This window comes from Haematobia irritans, chromosome 5 (genome assembly GCF_050003625.1).
Source record: "Haematobia irritans isolate KBUSLIRL chromosome 5, ASM5000362v1, whole genome shotgun sequence".
Classification (NCBI taxonomy): domain Eukaryota; kingdom Metazoa; phylum Arthropoda; class Insecta; order Diptera; family Muscidae; genus Haematobia; species Haematobia irritans.
The window spans coordinates 52,078,666-52,098,157 of NC_134401.1; the positions used below are offsets into that span (position 1 = coordinate 52,078,666).

General features: G+C 36.4%; 1 protein-coding gene and 2 long non-coding RNA genes across 3 annotated transcripts; 2 read left to right on the plus strand and 1 right to left on the minus strand.

The window, feature by feature from the left end:
- Positions 1–6,052: 6,052 nt before the first annotated feature.
- LOC142241711 (uncharacterized) lies at positions 6,053–6,463 on the minus strand. Its single transcript, XR_012723773.1, has 2 exons — positions 6,376–6,463; positions 6,053–6,314 (listed from the first exon to the last, which is right to left on the minus strand). It is a non-coding gene; the product is annotated as an uncharacterized LOC142241711 (long non-coding RNA).
- A 1,061-nt stretch (positions 6,464–7,524) lies between these two features.
- Positions 7,525–7,986, plus strand: LOC142237457 (uncharacterized). The gene is made up of 2 exons (XR_012722492.1): positions 7,525–7,656; positions 7,721–7,986. It is a non-coding gene; the product is annotated as an uncharacterized LOC142237457 (long non-coding RNA).
- Positions 7,987–15,450: 7,464 nt separating this feature from the next.
- LOC142238699 (5-taurinomethyluridine-[tRNA] synthase subunit MTO1, mitochondrial) lies at positions 15,451–17,762 on the plus strand. Its single transcript, XM_075310409.1, has one exon. It carries the CDS (start codon positions 15,622–15,624, stop codon positions 17,632–17,634), a length of 2,013 nt encoding a protein of 670 aa, XP_075166524.1. The 5' UTR covers positions 15,451–15,621; the 3' UTR covers positions 17,635–17,762.
- The last annotated feature ends 1,730 nt before the right edge of the window (positions 17,763–19,492 follow it).

Here is a 19,492-nt window from a genome sequence, read left to right on the forward strand (position 1 = left end):
TCGAAGGAAGAAAACAGACAACATCGCCAAACGTCATAAAATTATTACATATGTATACGCAGCAGCTGATTAGATTGTTTACCATAGACCAATTAAAATGGAGACATACCTTGACAATTCACCATGGTTTTATTTATTTGCAGTGCGCAGTCATTCCACTCAATTACGCAGTCAAGTGACTCAATTTCTTTTTGGAAAACGAGAATTACCGTACAAATCAGTCAATTTGCATTACAAAAAAGGTGTGGATGTATAGAATTTTATATGCTTTTACAATATTTGGTGTTTCATCAAGAAAACAAAAGCAAGGCAACAAATTAAAGCCAACTTAAAAAATCACTCAATTGCAGATGAAAAAGAGCCATCTACGGTGTGCAGACAAACTACAGCGCTGTGAATTCACTTTCGTTGTCTATACCTTCCTTGGTCTATGTGTTTACACACACGCATTCATGATAATTGTTTTGAAAAGATTTTTCTACCAGTTTTTAAATTGTTTTGCAACCAAACCTCACACAGCACTGGACACTAATAATTGTTAAGAATAAAACGCCAGCCGCTCTACTCCTGGTGTCTTACCACATTCGGCAACAGCTTTAACGACATGTGGTACAGTGTCATCTTCTTCAGCTTTTCCAATTTGTAACGCCCATCTAACAAACATATAATTCCGGTGTTATGCTAACTTTTACATCATGCGCAGCAATGGAATCATTCATCAACAAACTTAATTCGTTGGTGTCCACAATATCTACACAATCGCATTGCAATACCAGCGAACAAGAGTGTACTTATGCCCATGCTGTTGCCGCCTCACTAGCAATTTCAAATTCAGTGGTCACCACCACGGTTCCCACAAAGGATAATAACGCCATTTCATTTGCCAATGTTCCTCGGGGGGAACAACATCATGGGGTGACCAGTTAAAACACGTACACCATACAATAGCTATAGTCAAAGTGAAACTTTTTGTTCAATCAACATAAGCCTATAACTCACGTTCAAGGGTAGTTCCTAAGCAAAAGTCACTGTTCCCGACTTATATTTCGCAAGATAATTCGTCACAAAGGGATGTTAGTGTTCTATACCAGGAACTCTTCGTTGACTGAAATTAATACATTGAGATGCAATGTGGCTGCACGGATGAAACAGACTGTTTTTCATATGTTTGGCTATAAACATTATATGTTTGGAACACAAATTTTTAAAAACAATATTTTTGAGTGCAAGCATATAATGTTCATAAACTAGCATAACATGTTTGGGACATATATGTTAATATGTTAGAACATATTATGTTTGGGACATAAAATATTTGTAAATATAATATGCTTGGATGCAAACATATATTAATTTAGAAATAGCCTATAAACATATATGTGTTTAGTAGCTTGGAGCGTTATTTAACAGGGAGCGATATTGAATTAAGTTGGTGGTTGTTGCTTGTTATTACAAAATTAACATTTTATTTTTCCTTGGACAAGTGATCAGCTACTTCTTTGATCCTTACAAACTGTGTGGTCCGCTGTTCGAATCCCCGTCCGGCAAAAGGTAAAATTAAAATAAAAAAATCATACAATTGAATAATTTCTTCTACAATGTTTGTATTACAGAAAAAGGTGCTAAGAACTAAAAAATCTCGTGCAAGTGAGAAAGATGTGGGGGAATATACAATTGGGCAGAAACAAAAACAAAAAAAAAGGTGCTAAGAACTAAAAAATCTCGTGCAAGTGAGAAAGATGTGGGGGAATATACAATTGGGCAGAAACAAAATTTTGAGCATTCAGGTCGAAAACCTATGTTGTTAGCACCTATATTACCTGTTTATTTTCATAATTCATTATGATTGTAAATATATAAATAAATAAATAAAATTTTGAGCACAATATTGTTTGGGAGATTTTTTTAAGCATATAATATTTTTGGGTGCAAAATGCTTCCAAACATATTATATGTTCACATAATAACATATTGTTTTTTGGAAGACAACATTATTGAATTTGGATGCAAAAATACAAAATGTTTGGAACTTAGACTACCCAAACATATATTGTTTAGACCAATATGCTTTCAAACATATTAAATATTGGAAGAGATCAAACATATAAATGTTTGGGCAATACCCAAAAATGTATATGCTTGAAGCAAAATATGTTTGGGAGTATATGTTACAGAAGCGATTTTTTGTGAGCGTGTGGTTTACTGAAGAATGATTCTTGTTATACTCTCCTAATGTTTAATTTTATAACTATTTCAGTCACGTTATAAAATTCAACCAGTGTTTTGAATCGATAAAATGCAAGATATATGCATAATTAATTTTTGCATTTTATTTTTGGAACATAGCAATTTATTCTTGTGATTCCATTCGTAGCTACCATAGTACTACAACATCAATCGCACTGCCTTCTTTATAATTACGATGCACGGCCAGCATTTGTGTTTATTATCCCCATACCCAGCAAAAAGAAACGATTGTAAAATGAAATTCACTAAATAGAACTTTATTTTGTTAACACTTTTCTATAAATTTCATGTTATGTACATTATATCTATTCTATCATGTAGTAGGGAGCCGCTAGATGGTGGCTTTATTACGAAAACACCACTCCAAGTTATTTTTATTTTGTCAATCGATCTTATTGCATTTTTAAATAACAATGCGAACCACATTTGTATTGTAATTTCACACAAATCATTTGAATAAATAAATTATTTCTTAATTCACATTGCAAATGGCGCCATGTTTTGAAACTAAGTAATCTCAACATATGGAAGGATTTAACACGATCTAATTAGGGACTGTGCGCTTTACGTCAGTTTTTCAACTCGAAAAAAAAACAAAGTACCACAAATGAAAAAATATTTCGGTAGTTTTTCGCATTTTTGGTTTTGTATGGGATTTCGCTGCGGAAACCGAACATAGTACCTACCTTAAACAACAAATGAGACGAAAATGAATGCGAACGAAAACGTAACGTTACCACTAAAATTTGGTTTCTCTAACTCCGTTCGTTCGCATTCTGTCGAACAGAAATTTCAAATCCACTCACTTTGCTCAAATCTTTCGTTTTGTGGAAAAAGGCATTCATAAACAAGGGAAAACGTAATAATGGAGAAATTTGTTAAGTGAAAATATATGATAAAAGTTGTTTATATCGATCTATTTTGCGTTATTACCACCATACAGAGCGTTTATGGGAAATTCTAAAACGAACAAACACATACATTTCGAATGACGCACATATGAAAAGAAGAACCGAACTCTAATTATTGTAGATATATAGAAATGCAAATACATATCTTTCTACGCGGACTAATTTGTTAAAAAAATTATTGAGTTAAACAAAATATCAACAGTGGGAAAAGTTTGCCAAATAAACCGCGTTGCCAGATTGAATTTTATGGAAAATAACTTTTAAAATGTATGGACCTTTTTCAAGTAAATGAAATAATTGAGATCTGGTAATATTATAATTTGACAGTAACGTAAACCATGCGAACGAACGAAAGAAAGTTAGAGAAACCCAAATCTAGAAGTTCTTCAGGGATGTCTTGAAGATGGTGTACAATGGAAGTATACCAGTGGGTCGGATACCCTACATCCGTCCGAATTTCCCCATGGAAATATGAAGGTTGGCAGATAAGGTGGATGAGATCCGGAAAGTAGATCCAGCTGACCCCAGGATCTGGAGTCTCGCTAAGGAGTTCGATCGGTTTGGTGCCACGCATAAGCGGAAAAAGTGGCGCAAACAATTAAAAAAATCTGATTGTGGATCAAAAGCAAGCAGGAGATAAAGGAGAGTCTTCCGTGTACTCCGACAGAACAGCACCCAATGATCATCAGCCAGGAGTGAATGATCCAAGCGACAAAGACCGCTAAAGCTCTACAGCATTTGGCTCATATGGTTTGGCGCTTGGTTCCTGGGCCGCACATTCAACATTTTCTTCAACACTCTCGAAATACCAGATATCTGTAAAAAAAGGACGGTTGCTCCTGTTCTGAAACCAGGAAAACAGCACATGTATCGAACAATTTTCCCCGTCACGAAGATTCTGGAAGCTATTTTACTGTCCTACTTCATAGAACATATAATGTTGACAGAACAACAGCATGGTTTTCGCTCGGACAGGAGTACACCACTGCGTTGGGTGAATTAACAGTCAAATGCTCGATTCTCTAGTATTGGATTTGTCTAAAGCGTTTGATACACTGAACCACATTACCTTGTTATGCGCTCTACAGACTATCAGTTATTCCGGACGACAGTGCTCGTGTCGAACATATCCCATATATTGTGCACATTATAAGCAAGTCCGAAGGCATAATCGATACTGCTGCATGTTTATGGGATCGATAACACATTTACCGATTATGTAGTCATCACCGACAAGTCGTATCGATCCGACACGCAGTAAGATTCTTTACAAACACCGACATTCCATCCGGAATAACTGATAGTCTGTAAAGCGCATTAGGAGATATTATGGAAAATGCCATCCCTAATAGCCTTAAGACGATGTTGGAAAACTATATGACTGGTATATAGTCTTGTGTAGAATTCAGAGGAAAAACATCTATGCCCAAGACAAATAACCAAGGCGTTGTACTGTCCGCCTCCTTTATAACTTTTTCGTCGTAGGATCTCCTCTTCCAACATCAGATGTACAACCGACAACCTATGCTGATGACTGTTCCATAGTTACATCCAGTAGAGACATCAAGGAGCTTCAGATGAAGATTAATGGCTACCTCCCTGCACTCTTTGTCTACAGGAATCTGAAACTTTCTACACCTAAATCGACGGCAACCATTTTCACATAGTGGGCCAAAGAAGTAAACCTGGAGCTTGATATCCAAATTCGCGGTCAGAGCATTCCCCATATTCAAGAAATCCAAGCTTCTTGGTGTGACGTTTGATAGTTTGTTCCTTTCTGCAAAACATGCGGAAATGGTTGCCAAAATCTCTGGGAGTAGAAACCATATACTGAAGGCATTAGCTGGTAGCACTTGGGGGAAAGGTAAAGAGAAGATTCAAAATACTTATGAGTTTATTGGTCGCACCCTTATCGGTTATGCGCCCCCCGTTTGGAATCCCAGTATTAGCGATACCCAATGGATAAATCTTCAAACGGTGCAAAATACTGTTTTAGGGATTGCATCTGGATGTTAACTCAAAACACCAGTACCTGCAACAAGAGTCCAAAATGTTCTCGGTGAGGCAACACTGCGACCTCCTCACTCGTCAGCGCCAGATAAAATGCAGATGGGTAAATCACTCAAACCATGCCAAATACAGGAGGGTACCATCTCAACGAACCACAAGCCCATTCGGTTTCATTAGGATTTCAGGAAAGAACTACTTCAACTGCCCAGTTAATTGGCGATGACAAGTCGGTGCTATCTCAGCTAAGGTGTTTGAACACTTACCCCTCCTTTAAAAACCGGCAACTCAAGATGTCTGCCCAAAATGTAGACATTCCCCTCACATCATGATCAGACAGCTCGCCTCGAACTGGGTGTCTTAAATGTCTAATGCTTATAATTTGTTTTGTCGTTTTATATTCCTTTTTTGTTTTATAAACCACTCCTAGGCTCTACAACAACCACATTACCCAACAGACACAAGGATGAGCATTTTTCACGCCATATCAATTTGAATCCCATCTTCAACATTAACAGCATATTTCTGTATGTCGAACGACCTCTAGCGATCGACTGATATGAAGACAAACAGCTGCATTTATAACCAAAAATCCATGCATTTCAGTCGATCGATAGCGCTCGTTCGACATACAGAAACAGGCTGTAAATCACATGGCCTTGCAAATTGCTACACCCATAGAAAAATTATTACCATACGGGCTCAAATCAATACCGTACGTTATTGATAGTTAGCCAACCCCGTATGGTACAATATCAATACCGAACGGTACAGGCGGTACACAAAGCATGAAAGTACCATACGGTATTATGAAAATACCAAAATGGTATTAAAAATAATACCTAAGCGGTATTAATATTTATACCATTAAGTTATTGATGTATAAACAGTGTGGTATTACCAAATAATACCAAAAAGGTATTGGGTTTAATACAAACCCGGTATTTATTGTTATAATACATATTAGTTCAATAAAACACACGTAACAATGACTTTTCCTTTAATACATTTATAAAATACATTGTACATACACTTCACCACTTTTTTCATGCAAAATTATTCTTTGAATTTCATGTCCCATTACAGGCTCTGTATGCCTCAAGCTGTCTGTTGTGAGAGTTGGAAAGCTTTTGTATGTCGCTTACGTATCTAATGAGAGAATGGTTCCGAATTAGTAAACATTAATAATACTAAAATATTTTATACTTACGAATACTTCGCTATATCCACAAATTTAGTTTTTTCAGTCATCATGTTTTCCAAGAAATATTGCAATTAACGCGTCTGTTTACTTTATGTGAACAAACTAAACTTCTAAGGCGACAACTTAGTTTTTAGCAACGGCGACATATCATATGCTACGGGTATGTGATAGTTAATACCATAAACATGCCGGATGTAAATGATTTGATAAAAAGTGGTATCAAAATTAGAAGGTAACGTGAACAAATCAATTAATACCAAACGGTAATGGCCACGTACCGCCTTTTTCCTACCAGTGTAGCTTTAAACAAAATTTCCAATAGGTTTGAAGCATTAAAATGAGATTTAGTTTGAAAAGTTGTTGCTAAAGGCCGGTACTCTGTTTGTAGGTGCGAAAAAAGTTCGCCTCAATCATTTTTTCGCGTTGAAAAATTACAGTGTTGACAACATAGTTTGAAGGAAACAAACAGCCATTATGGAACTTTTTTGCATTTATTTCAGCGAAATATTATTGACAACATCGCAAAATGTCAAAAAATGATTACATATACATACGCAACTAGTGGCTCGATTGTTTGAAAACGAAGAAGCATGACCATAATTTTGCAAATAGCTTTGGATTAAAAAAACTAATTTTACAATGCCGTATTTTATTTTTTGGAACAAAGCAATTAATTCTGAAGTGCTACGATTGTTTTGCAACATCAATTACAGTGACACCTTTTGTTTACATTTTGTGTTGTGTTTACTACCCCGATGCCCAGTACAAAAGAAACGATTGTAAAATGTAATTCACCACATATAGCTTTTATTTTATTAATATTTGTGTTTAAATTCCATGTTATATATATTATTTATATTTCATAGTAGGAAGCGGCTACACGGATGAAAAAGACTGTTTTTTATATGTTTGGCTATAAACATTATATGTTTGGAACACAAATTTTTAAACACAATATTTTTGAGTGCAAGCATATAATGTTCATAAACTAGCATAACATGTTTGGGACATATATGTTAATATGCTAGAACATATTATGTTTGGGACATAAAATGTTTGTAAATAGGCTTGGATGCAAACACATATTAATTTAGAAATAGCCTATAAACATATATGTGTTTAGTAGCTTGGAGCGCTATTTAACAGGGAGCGATATTGAATTAAGTTGGTGGTTGTTGCTTGTTATTACAAAATTAACATTTTATTTTTCCTTGGGCAATTGATCAGCTACTTCTTTGATCCTTACAAACTGTGTGGTCCGCTGTTCGAATCCCCGTCCGGCAAAAGGTAAAATTAAAATAAAAAAAAATCACAAAATTGAATAATTTCTTCTACAATGTTTGTATTACAGAAAAAGGTGCTAAGAACTAAAAAATCTCGTGGAAGTGAGCAAGATGCCGGGGAATATACAATTGGGCAGAAACAAAATTTTGAGCATTCAGGTCGAAAACCTATGTTGTTAGCACCTATATTACCTGTTTATTTTCATAATTCATTATGATTGTAAATATATAAATAAATAAATAAAATTTTGAGTTTGGGAGAATTTTTGTAATCATATAATATTTTTGGGCGCAAAATGCTTCCAAACATATTATATGGTCACATAATAACATATTGTTTTTTGGAAGACAACATTATTGAATTTGGATGCAAAAATACAAAATGTTTTGAACTTAGACTACCCAAACATATATTGTTTAGACCAATATGCTTTCAAACATATTATATATTGGTAGAGATCAAACATATAAATGCTTGGGCAATACCCAAAAATGTATATGCTTGAAGCAAAATATGTTTGGGAGTATATGTTACAGAAGCGATTTTTTGTGAGGGTGTAGATGGTGGTTGCTAGTTTATTAAGGAAATACCACTCCATGTTATATTTTGTTTTATCAATCGATCTGATTACATTTTTACATAATAATGCGATCCAAGTTTGTATTATAAATTCACCCAAATCAGTTTAATAAATAAATTATTTCTTAATTCACGTTGCAAATGGCGCCATGTTATGAAAATACTGACTACGGGATTTACTACAAATGGAAAAAAGTTCGCTAGTTTTTCGCATTTTTTGGTTTTGTATGGAGTTTCAACACGAAAACCGAACAGAGTACCGGTATTAATATGTTGAGAAATTGTTGCTGACGTGTTGAACTCTACAGTTGAGTGTAATGTATGTTTTTTGTTGAGAACGCGATTTTCTCAACAATTTCTCTGAATATAAGCATTTCTCCAATTCTTGTGTTTATTGGGTAGGGCTGTTTTCTTTTACCACTGGATACTCCAAGCCCTTGAGGACTAAAAGAAAACAGAGTACTCATTTATCCAGGACATCTCCAAAAATATTGTTACGTTTTTATATTTAGGCGTTTTTAATTACCCGACAATTAAAACACAGTTCTTTTAAATAACGACAATCTACAATTTATTTACTATGACTTCACACTTTACAATTCGTTCACACTGAAGTTATTCGTTTGACGCTTTAATTAAGACTGACTCGTTAGCAGCATGCGAGCGCTTTTATATATGACGGTGTGGCAATACGAGAACATTCTGGTAGCACTACAATATTCTGGCAACGCCAGAACATTCTTAGACAATGCTAGAAGGATCTACGACCATTAAGTAATTCGTCTGGTGGCTGCCAAACACATACACACTCACATAGATATATGCTCGCATTACTACAACAACAATGACAATAGACAATGAGATGAAATGAGAAAGCAAAATAACAAAGCAAAGGGGTTGTTATTCTATGAGAGAGTAAAAACTAACATTTCGGTAAGCAAACAAAAGAACATAAAAGAAATTCAGGAAAATACTAGAAAATGAATAGATGATTCCAACAAGTGATAGCGAAATTTTATCGTTACAATTTTAAATTTTAAATTAACGGAAACTAATTTAAATAAACTTATATCTATAATTATCAAATTCGTAACACTGCCTCCCGCTTAAGCCTGTTCGTCCCGAACAGGCACAGAACCTGTTCCGTAAGGAGCCAATCGTTCCAGATGTACAACTTTCATCTTTGATCTAGGGCTGTCGTCCTTCTGAATCCGGTATACAACATCATTGATCTTCTTGATGACTTTGTATGGGCCTTCCCACTGTGTTTGCAGTTTAGGACACAATCCTTTCTTTCGTTGCGGGTTAAATAGCAGAACCAATTCTTCTTCTTGGAAGCCTTCAGTATTTACAGCACGATCGTATCTCGCCTTCATTCTGTTGCTGACCATTTTTATTTTGTTGCGCACTGATTCGTGAACTTCACCGAAAGTGTTTGGGATGTCGTTTCTGTTTTCTTCCATGGCGAGCTCATTAGGTTTAGCACCGAATATCAGATCACCAGGCAACTTCAACTCAGTTCCGAATAGAACATTGGCCGGTGTTCGAGAGGTGGAATCATGAATGGCAGATCTATACGACAGCAAAAACTTTGGTATATGCTCGTCCCAGTCCCTCTGGCCGTTGTCCACTACTTTTCGAAGATGTTCCTCCAGAGTGCGATTAAACCTTTCTACCATGCCATCGGATTGTGGATGTAATGGTGTAGTCCTCGTTTTCTTGATACCAAGGGATTCACACATCTCTTTGAATATGGCCGATTCAAAATTTCTTCCCTGGTCTGAGTGAATCTCGGACGGCACACCGTAGCGACATATCCAGTTTTTGTTGACAACATCCACAATCGTTTTTGCTTCTTGGTTTGGAATTGCATACACCTCCGGCCATTTGCTGAAGTAATCCATGACCACAAGGACATAACGGTTTCCAGAATCACTTACTGGGAAAGGGCCTGCCACGTCCATTGCTATTCTTTCAAACGGGGCTCCTGGTCTATATTCTTGCATAGGACCTCGACATTTCCTTGTTGGACCTTTCGCCTTCATGCACTTCTCGCAATTGGCTACCCATTCAGCAATTGATTTCTGGCATCCAACCCAGTAGAATCGTTGCTTCACTTTCTCGGCGGTTTTGGTTATTCCCAGATGACCTCCACTGGGACCATTATGGAACTCCGCCAAAACATCTCTTATTTTGGAATCTGGAACGATGATCAAATTTCGGCTGCTCTTGCCATCTTCGCTTTCCCATTTACGTTGCAGGGATCCATTGACTAGAACTAAACTATCCCATTGAGCCCAGTATGATTTCATAAGTGGACTTTCGGCTGCGATGTCTTTCTTACTGGGCTTCTGGTTCTCTTCCTTTGCCGAAATAATTTTGATCAAAATGGGATCTTTACGTTGTTCTGTTGGCCAGTCCACTCCAGATTCGACGTGTAACAGCCGAATATCAACAATCTCCTCCTTGTGTTCAGCTTTCGAGCAGTGCTTGCATTCTATACTGCAAGGTCGACGTGACAAGGCGTCAGCGTTACCGTGTTTTCCACCTTTTCTATGCTCGATACTGAAATCATAGCTTTGGAGCCTCTCGATCCAACGTGCCAGTTGAGCTTCCGGATTCTTGAATTGGAGCAACCATCGTAGAGCTGAGTGATCAGTCCTGAGCAAGAAGTGTTGTCCATACAAATATTTATGATAATGTTTTACACTCTCTATGACGGCTAGCAGCTCTCGTCGCGTTACACAGTAGTCGCGTTACACAACGTTCGGCTGAAATATCCGATGACCTTCTCCTTGCCGTCTATCTGTTGGGATAGCACACCTCCAATACCATGCGCGCTAGCATCTGTATCCAAAACAAATTTTTCGCCCGGAATAGGATACGCTAGAACAGGAGCTGAACATAAAAGTTCTTTTAAATGTTGGAATGAATCTTCCTGTTCGTCGCTCCACTGGAACTTCTGACCTTTTTGCGTCAATTTATGGAGACTAGCGGCGATGCTGGCGAAGTTTGGGACGAATCGTCGGTAATATGTACATAACCCAAGGAAACTTCTTAATTCGTGGAGATTTCGGGGTCGTGGCCAATCTCTGACAGCTTGGATTTTGTCTTCATCGGTGGATATGCCCTCTGCAGTCACATGATGACCCAGGTATTTAACTTCCCGCTGGAAAAGGGAGCATTTCTTTGCGTTAAGGCGTAGACCAGCGGCTGACAATTGCTGGATAACGTCTTTCAAGTTTTTAAGGTGCTCGTCAAATGTTTTGCCCATCACTATGATGTCGTCCAAGTATATCAAGCACGACTTCCAGTGCAACCCCTTCAGTACCCGCTCCATCAATCTTTCGAAGGTAGCCGGAGCGTTGCAGAGCCCGAACGGCATTACATTGAATTGCCAGAGACCGCCATTAACGCCAAAAGCCGTCTTTTCCTTGTCTTTCTCGGCGATCTCTACTTGCCAATATCCACTCTGCAAATCAAGCGTAGAAAACCATGTTGTTCCGGCTAGTGTGTCCAACGTGTCATCAATGCGTGGAAGCGGATAACTGTCCTTTTTGGTGACATCATTCAGTTTTCTGTAGTCCACGCAGAATCGGGTACTTCCATCTTTCTTTTTGACCAGCACAACTGGGGACCACCAAGGACTTGATGATGGCTCGATCACTCCACTCTCCGCCATATCCTTTATGAGCTTTTGAACTTCGTCTCTTTTTGCCAGGGGAACACTTCGTGGTGCCTGTTTTATGGGCCTTTCTTCTGCGGTTTTAATTTCATGCTTCACTACAGATGTTCTTCCTTGATTTCCCTTTTCAGAAGCAAAAGCACAGGCGTTTTTCCACAACAATTGCTTGGCTTTATTTCTCTCTGACGGCGATAGATGACGTGTCCAAGCCTCGACATACGCTTCTAGATGTTTTCTCACTGCTCCATGTGTCTTTGATGAGTTGCCTTCCAAATTGACTATTGCCTCGGCTGGTGTACATTTGCCAATGTCAGAAAATTTTACAATTTGCTCATGATTGTCAGACAAGTTCAAGACACGAACTGGTATTAGTCTCTCTTCGTTCGTTGTTACCAGGGCATTTGCTATCAAGATGTTGTTGCTTTTGTTTTCTGCTGGTTCAACAACCCACAATTGGCCGACTTCACAATCTCCATTCATAGGAACCCATATAATTGCTTCGGCATTCGGTGGTATAGACTCTGACTGGCTCGTTGTCAAACGTCTGACGGGTGTATTCTCACTATAGCCCACGTTTACCGTTATTTCGGCATCGCACCATGTCATTACACGACGCTTCATATCCAGATTGATACCAAAAGCAATCATGAAATCCGCTCCAATTATAACTTCGTCTATTATATCGGCCACAATGAAATCATAAGTAACGGATTTGTTAGCAATAGTTAATTTTACGGCGACCTTTCCATATACGGTTGCGGGTTCCCCTGTAGCCGTGCGTAGCTTGACTCCAATCAGTGGTGTAACTTTTCCTTTTACTAAATCAGATCTAATAATAGACTTTGATGCACCAGTATCCAACGTCAAAGTACGCTTGTCGCCATTAATAACACCCGCAATAGTTAAATTGTTATTTTTCTGTTGAACTATTGCTATGGAGATGGTGGGGCCATCGTCGGTGGGAGCCAGCTCTTGCCCCGCTGAACTAGCTCGATTTAGTTTAAAGGTGACTCACTTGACTGTGGGGTCACCTTCTTATGGTTATTGTTTAATGGAGATGGTGATGTGGATCTTGACCGTTTGCGTCGTGCTTTGCATTCTCGAGCTAGATGTCCCGTCTTATCACAGTTATAGCATTTGATTCGGGATTTAGTTGCATCCTGTTTCAATTCTTGCATTACCTGCTTCATTGCCTCTTTCATCGAGTCAATGATAGATTTCGATTCTTCACACTCGGTCTCTACTCTGCGTACTTTGTGAATTTGAGGCCGTGCCAGCAATCTCGCAGTTTCTTGCGCAAGTGCAAATGTTACTGTTTCTGCGAATGTAGCCTTTTGTGACGCATATGTTGCACATTTTATGTCTGGGTCTCGAATGCCATTCACAAAGGTCTCAATTTTGATGCGGTCCACAAGTGGGTGACTCTCTCCTGGGTATGTCAGTAGCACCAACCGCTCAACTTCTGTTGCAAAGTCTTGTAGAGTCTCGTTTGATTTCTGGACTCTACCTCTTAATTCCATTCTAAAGATGTCTTGCTTGTGCTCTCCACCATACTTGCGTTGAAGTGCCGCTATTACTTCATTATAGTTATTTCTAGAAGCAGCGGGAATGCTTTGTATCACATCAGCAGCATTGCCCTTTAATGCCAATAGAAGTTCAATTGCTTTATCATCGTCATTCCACAAATTTCTACAAGCAACCATTTCGAATTGGAATTTGAAGACATCAAATGACGTTGAGCCATCGAAAACAGGAGTTTTGATTTTTGAGCCCTCGATGACGCGCACTGGACCACCTTTAATTTCCAGCTCTGACATTTTTTTCTCGATGTGCAGAAACTTCTCATCATGAACCATAATTTTCTCATCCACAGAAAGAACTTTCTTATCCAATTCCACAATTTGATTTTCTATATGGTCCACACGTTTTTCCATGCCTTCAGAAATTTGTTGTAGTTTTTCATTGAGAATTCTAGAATTTTCGTCGAATTTTTCTTCCAATTTTCTTGAACTTGCTTCCATTTGTAGGGCATTTTCTTTCAGCAATTTTCTAGAAGTTTCTTCCATTTTTCTAGAATTTTCTTCCATTTTTCTAGAATTTTCTTCCATTTTTCTAGAATTCTCATCCATGATTTTTCTAGAGTTTTCCTCCATCATTTTGCTCAAAACACTGAGCATTGATGTGTAGTCCACAACACTCGGAGCCACAGACGGAGTTTCTATACTGCTGGTATTGACGAGTATTGATTCATCAATGTCTTCCTTATAATCAAACTCATGCGTCGCAATGTCAATATTACGCCGTTCAAACTCTTCCAGTAGACGCTTTTGAAGCTGGGCCTTATTGCCTGTTGTCGGCAGCTCCAGTTTGCTCAACTCCTTTTTTAGGTCTTCCACTCGAAGCTCATTAAACTTCATTGTAGATTTTTTTTCGTTATTTCACTTCCGACACCAATTGTTACGTTTTTATATTTAGGCGTTTTTAATTACCCGACAATTAAAACACAGTTCTTTTAAATAACGACAATCTACAATTTATTTACTATGACTTCACACTTTACAATTCGTTCACACTGAAGTTATTCGTTTGACGCTTTAATTAAGACTGACTCGTTAGCAGCATGCGAGCGCTTTTATATATGACGGTGTGGCAATACGAGAACATTCTGGTAGCACTACAATATTCTGGCAACGCCAGAACATTCTTAGACAATGCTAGAAGGATCTACGACCATTAAGTAATTCGTCTGGTGGCTGCCAAACACATACACACTCACATAGATATATGCTCGCATTACTACAACAACAATGACAATAGACAATGAGATGAAATGAGAAAGCAAAATAACAAAGCAAAGGGGTTGTTATTCTATGAGAGAGTAAAAACTAACATTTCGGTAAGCAAACAAAAGAACATAAAAGAAATTCAGGAAAATACTAGAAAATGAATAGATGATTCCAACAAGTGATAGCGAAATTTTATCGTTACAATTTTAAATTTTAAATTAACGGAAACTAATTTAAATAAACTTATATCTATAATTATCAAATTCGTAACAATATGCAACACTGTCATCAGCTGTTCAAAAACAATCACAGAAAAGAAGTGAAATCTTATATTTTTAGTGTATGAAATGCTCAAATAGTAATGAATATTTATTGCTGCGATTATTTATGACACTGTACCAATTTGAGTTTCATGTTTTTCGATAAATTAGTCACAATAAATTGCTATTGTGAATCGAAGAAGCGTCACTGTATCAAAATACAATCTGGCGACACCGGCCCGACTTGCACTGATGAGATGTTCTGGGTAGAACACCAGTGCAACGATGTTCTGGATAGCCCGTGGAAATGTTGCATCAAGTGCTAAAAGAAAACTGCCCTATTGAAGAAAACTTCGTGATATTATGTTGACAGAGACATCTTTCGGTTAGTTTTACAATGAATAAGTGTAGCTTCGGCCTACGCACCTATTTACTAATAATTGCAAGCATCGGCAACACTGCTCACACCGCTGACAGCTGTTACTTTCTGTTTACATTTGTTAACTCTTCCACGAAGACCTACGGTGTTATTTAATTCGCGAAGTTCACTCATCAAATTAATACGGTAGTAACTGGACGACGGAAAAACATTAAGTTGCAACATAACAAATTCAAGTCCACTGGTAACTGAACGACAAACACAATAAACAATAAATCGATGTTAAGATATAAACATAGTCATATAAAATGTGTTGTAAGACAATATTTCCTGTCTACCTACCGGTCAAATCATTCAGATTCAAATGTCTTTGATGTTGTGGTTATTGGAGGTGGTCATGGTGGCTGTGAAGCAGCGGCAGCATCAGCTCGCATGGGAGCTAGAACTGGTCTGGTCACTCACAAAAAGGAAACCATTGGTGAAATGTCATGTAATCCATCTTTTGGTGGTATTGGCAAGGGTCACTTGATGCGTGAAATAGATGCTCTGGGGGGTCTATGTGGCAGAATGTGTGACAAATCTGGGGTTCAATACAAAGTTCTTAACCGTAGGAGAGGACCAGCTGTATACGGACCAAGGGCACAAATAGATAGGAAACTATATAAAAACGCTATACAAGAAGAGCTATTCAATATGAAGAATTTGGATATTCTGTGTGCCGCTGTAGATGATTTGCTTATAGAACCGGACAATGATGGGAGCACACTGCGATGCAAGGGGGTGCTATTACAAAATGGTGAAATTATTCGAAGTAATGCTGTTGTCTTGGCCACTGGAACTTTTCTGAGGGCAAATATAAACTTTGGTCTGGAAGTTAGACCGGCTGGAAGAATGGGAGATGCTCCTGCTATGGCCTTGGGCAAAAATTTGGAAAATCTTGGATTTGCAATGGGACGTTTGAAGACTGGTACCCCACCAAGAATAGCTAAAGATACTATAGACTATGGCAAACTGGCCAAGCATTTAGGAGATGATCCACCAACACCATTTTCCTTTATGAATGAGCATGTCTGGATAAAAGCCTCAGATCAGCTACCTTGCTATTTAACCTATACTTCATTGAGAGTGAATCAAATTGTTAAGAATAATATGCACCTCAATCGTCATGTCACCGAAGAGATTAATGGTCCCCGATATTGTCCCTCTATAGAATCGAAAATATTACGTTTTGGAGAAAAACAACATCAAATTTGGCTGGAACCAGAAGGGTTTGATAGTGATTTAATATATCCCCAAGGACTTTCCTGCACCCTACCCTACGAACAACAAGTAGATGTTGTCCATAGCATTGAAGGATTAGAAAATGCTAAAGTGATACAACCAGGCTATGGTGTAGAATATGATTATATAGATCCCAGGGAATTATATCCTAGTTTGGAGACAAAACGGGTTCAGAGTTTATACTTTGCTGGACAAATTAATGGGACGACGGGATATGAGGAGGCAGCAGCACAAGGTATAATAGCAGGAGCCAATGCAGCCGCCAAGACTACTCTTTGTAAAGAAAATAATACAGCTGAGCAAATATTGATTAGTAGAACTGAAGGTTATATTGGAGTTCTCATAGATGATCTTACTAGTTTGGGTACCAATGAACCATATCGCATGTTTACAAGTCGGGCTGAATTTCGTTTGACCCTGAGACCTGATAATGCTGATATACGTCTAACAGAAAAGGGCTACAGGTTTGGTATGGTTACCCAAGAGCAATATGACCACTTTAAGGACACAGAGAGTCAATTAGAAAATGCCAAAGCCTTACTGAAAAGTCTTAAAAAGCACACCAACTATTGGCGCTCATCGCTGGGAATAACCAAATCAAAAACATCGGTAGAAAAAAGTGCTTTTGATATGCTTGGAATACCAGCAGATAATATTACTTTGGAAAAGCTAATAAAACTAATGCCCCAAGAATTAGGTCATCTAAAAGGTATACGATCTTTGGCCGAAAGATTAAAAATTGAATCATTATATGGCCACTTTGTGGAAGAACAAGCCAAAGATGTGAACGAAGTGCGTAAAGAAGAAAGTCTTCTAATACCCAAGGATATTGACTACTTCTCCAAAACCTTAAGTCTATCAAATGAGGAACGTCAAAAATTAACTATGATACAACCTCAAACAATAGCAGCAGCAAGTCGCATACAGGGTGTTACACCCTCAACCATTGTTAGGCTTTTAAAATATGTTAAACGACAAGAAGATATGAAATCCGTCCAAGTGTTTAGTTGATAGTTGTATATCTAATTTGTTTTTTTTATAGTTAATTCAAAAATCCGCTATATAGCTGTTTACATAGGTTATAAGCGAAGACTTGGCAACACTAATTCGAAATAAATTGCCGACAAAAGTAAACAACAGATGTTCTATGATTTCTTTTATTGCCGAGTTTATAGACATGCCACTCCGGGTATTTTAATTCCAGATAACTCAAGGTCTGAGGGATTAGTTAGATATCCTATTATGAGAACTAAAAACTGTAAAATGTTTTGAAGTCAAGTCGAATCACAGCTCTTTTATTTAAACTTGTTTTATAACCAAAACAATTTTATATAAATTACAAAACCATTTGGTATAAAAGAGCATATAATCAAACTGATTACAGATATAATGAATTTACAAATTTTTAGGAATTGAAAATATAAAAATTTAATTTGATTTAAATGTGTTTTCTCATTTTCATGCTGACCATTGCACTTCTGGCAATGAATTTATTTTATTTTATTTATTTTCTTGGCGAATCCAAGCCGCAAAGCCATATACTGATTCCAAAACTACACAAACATAGCAATAATTACAAATTATAAAAATTATGCGCTTAAAAACTAGAAATTAATAACAAAAATAGTATCAATAAGTGACTAAACAGAATTTGAAACAAACAAATACACAACAACTAAAACAATAAACAAAAAAATTATGAAAATTAAGAAAAAAAAAACTATTAAAAAATATAAATTAAATTATCAATTTAAAAAATTAAAAAATAAGAACAATAAAAAAAAATAAAAAAGTAAAAAAAGCATGAATATGTGAGTAAGACAGCAATAGTAACATAAAAAGCTAGTAAAGAGACTCAATAAAATAAATAAACAAAAATGATATAACATAATACAAACTAAATAAAAAAAAAAAATATATATATATATATATATATATTATATATATATATATATATATATATATATATATATATATATATATATATATATATATATATATATATATATATATATATATATATATATATAGATATATATATATATATATATATATATATATATATATATATATATATATATATATATATATATATATATATATATATATATATATATATATATATATATATATATATATATATATATATATATATATATATATATATATATATATATATATATATATATATATATATATATATATATATATATATATATATATCTATATATATATATATATATATATATATATATATATATATATATATACCCTGCCAACATTTTTTTGAATTTGGGGACGCTTCTGAGAATCCCCACTACGTCGAAAACAGTCGTATACGATATCCAAAACTCCTCGGAAAAGCGCCGTCACCATTGAGAAGTTGTACCACGCCAAGTTACTACAAAAAAGTATCGCATGAGTGCAATTATTAGGAGCCCTTCTGAATACATTTAGAAGGACGCCAATAAGAGCCCCTTCAAACAATCAGACAAAGTGCATTTTAAGATAGTTGTAAAAGAATCATTGTGGTCAAGTAAAACACGATTGTTCAGATGTTTATTAATTTTATGAAACATTTATAAATTCTCATAAATATAACATTTATACGACTATCACATCACATTTAACACATTTTTATGCATTAATAAGAGATTGATGATGAGTTACAAGATGTAAGTTAAATGTTGTAGCGTCTATCAGCCAGTACTTTTATTCCCAATGGAGGCAGCGTGTCTGGAAAAATATTTGAAAAACTATCACTTTATTCCATTTGGAAAGTCAAAATCACCAATTTACTTTTCACAATTTTAAGCGTAATAACTATGTTTTCAGCACTTTATTTTCGTTTTCATTGAAATAAATTATA

Excerpts from the sequence above, each read along its gene's own strand:
- LOC142238699 (XM_075310409.1), top strand. The coding sequence starts at position 15,622 with ATGTTAAGATATAAACATAGTCATATAAAATGTGTTGTAAGACAATAT.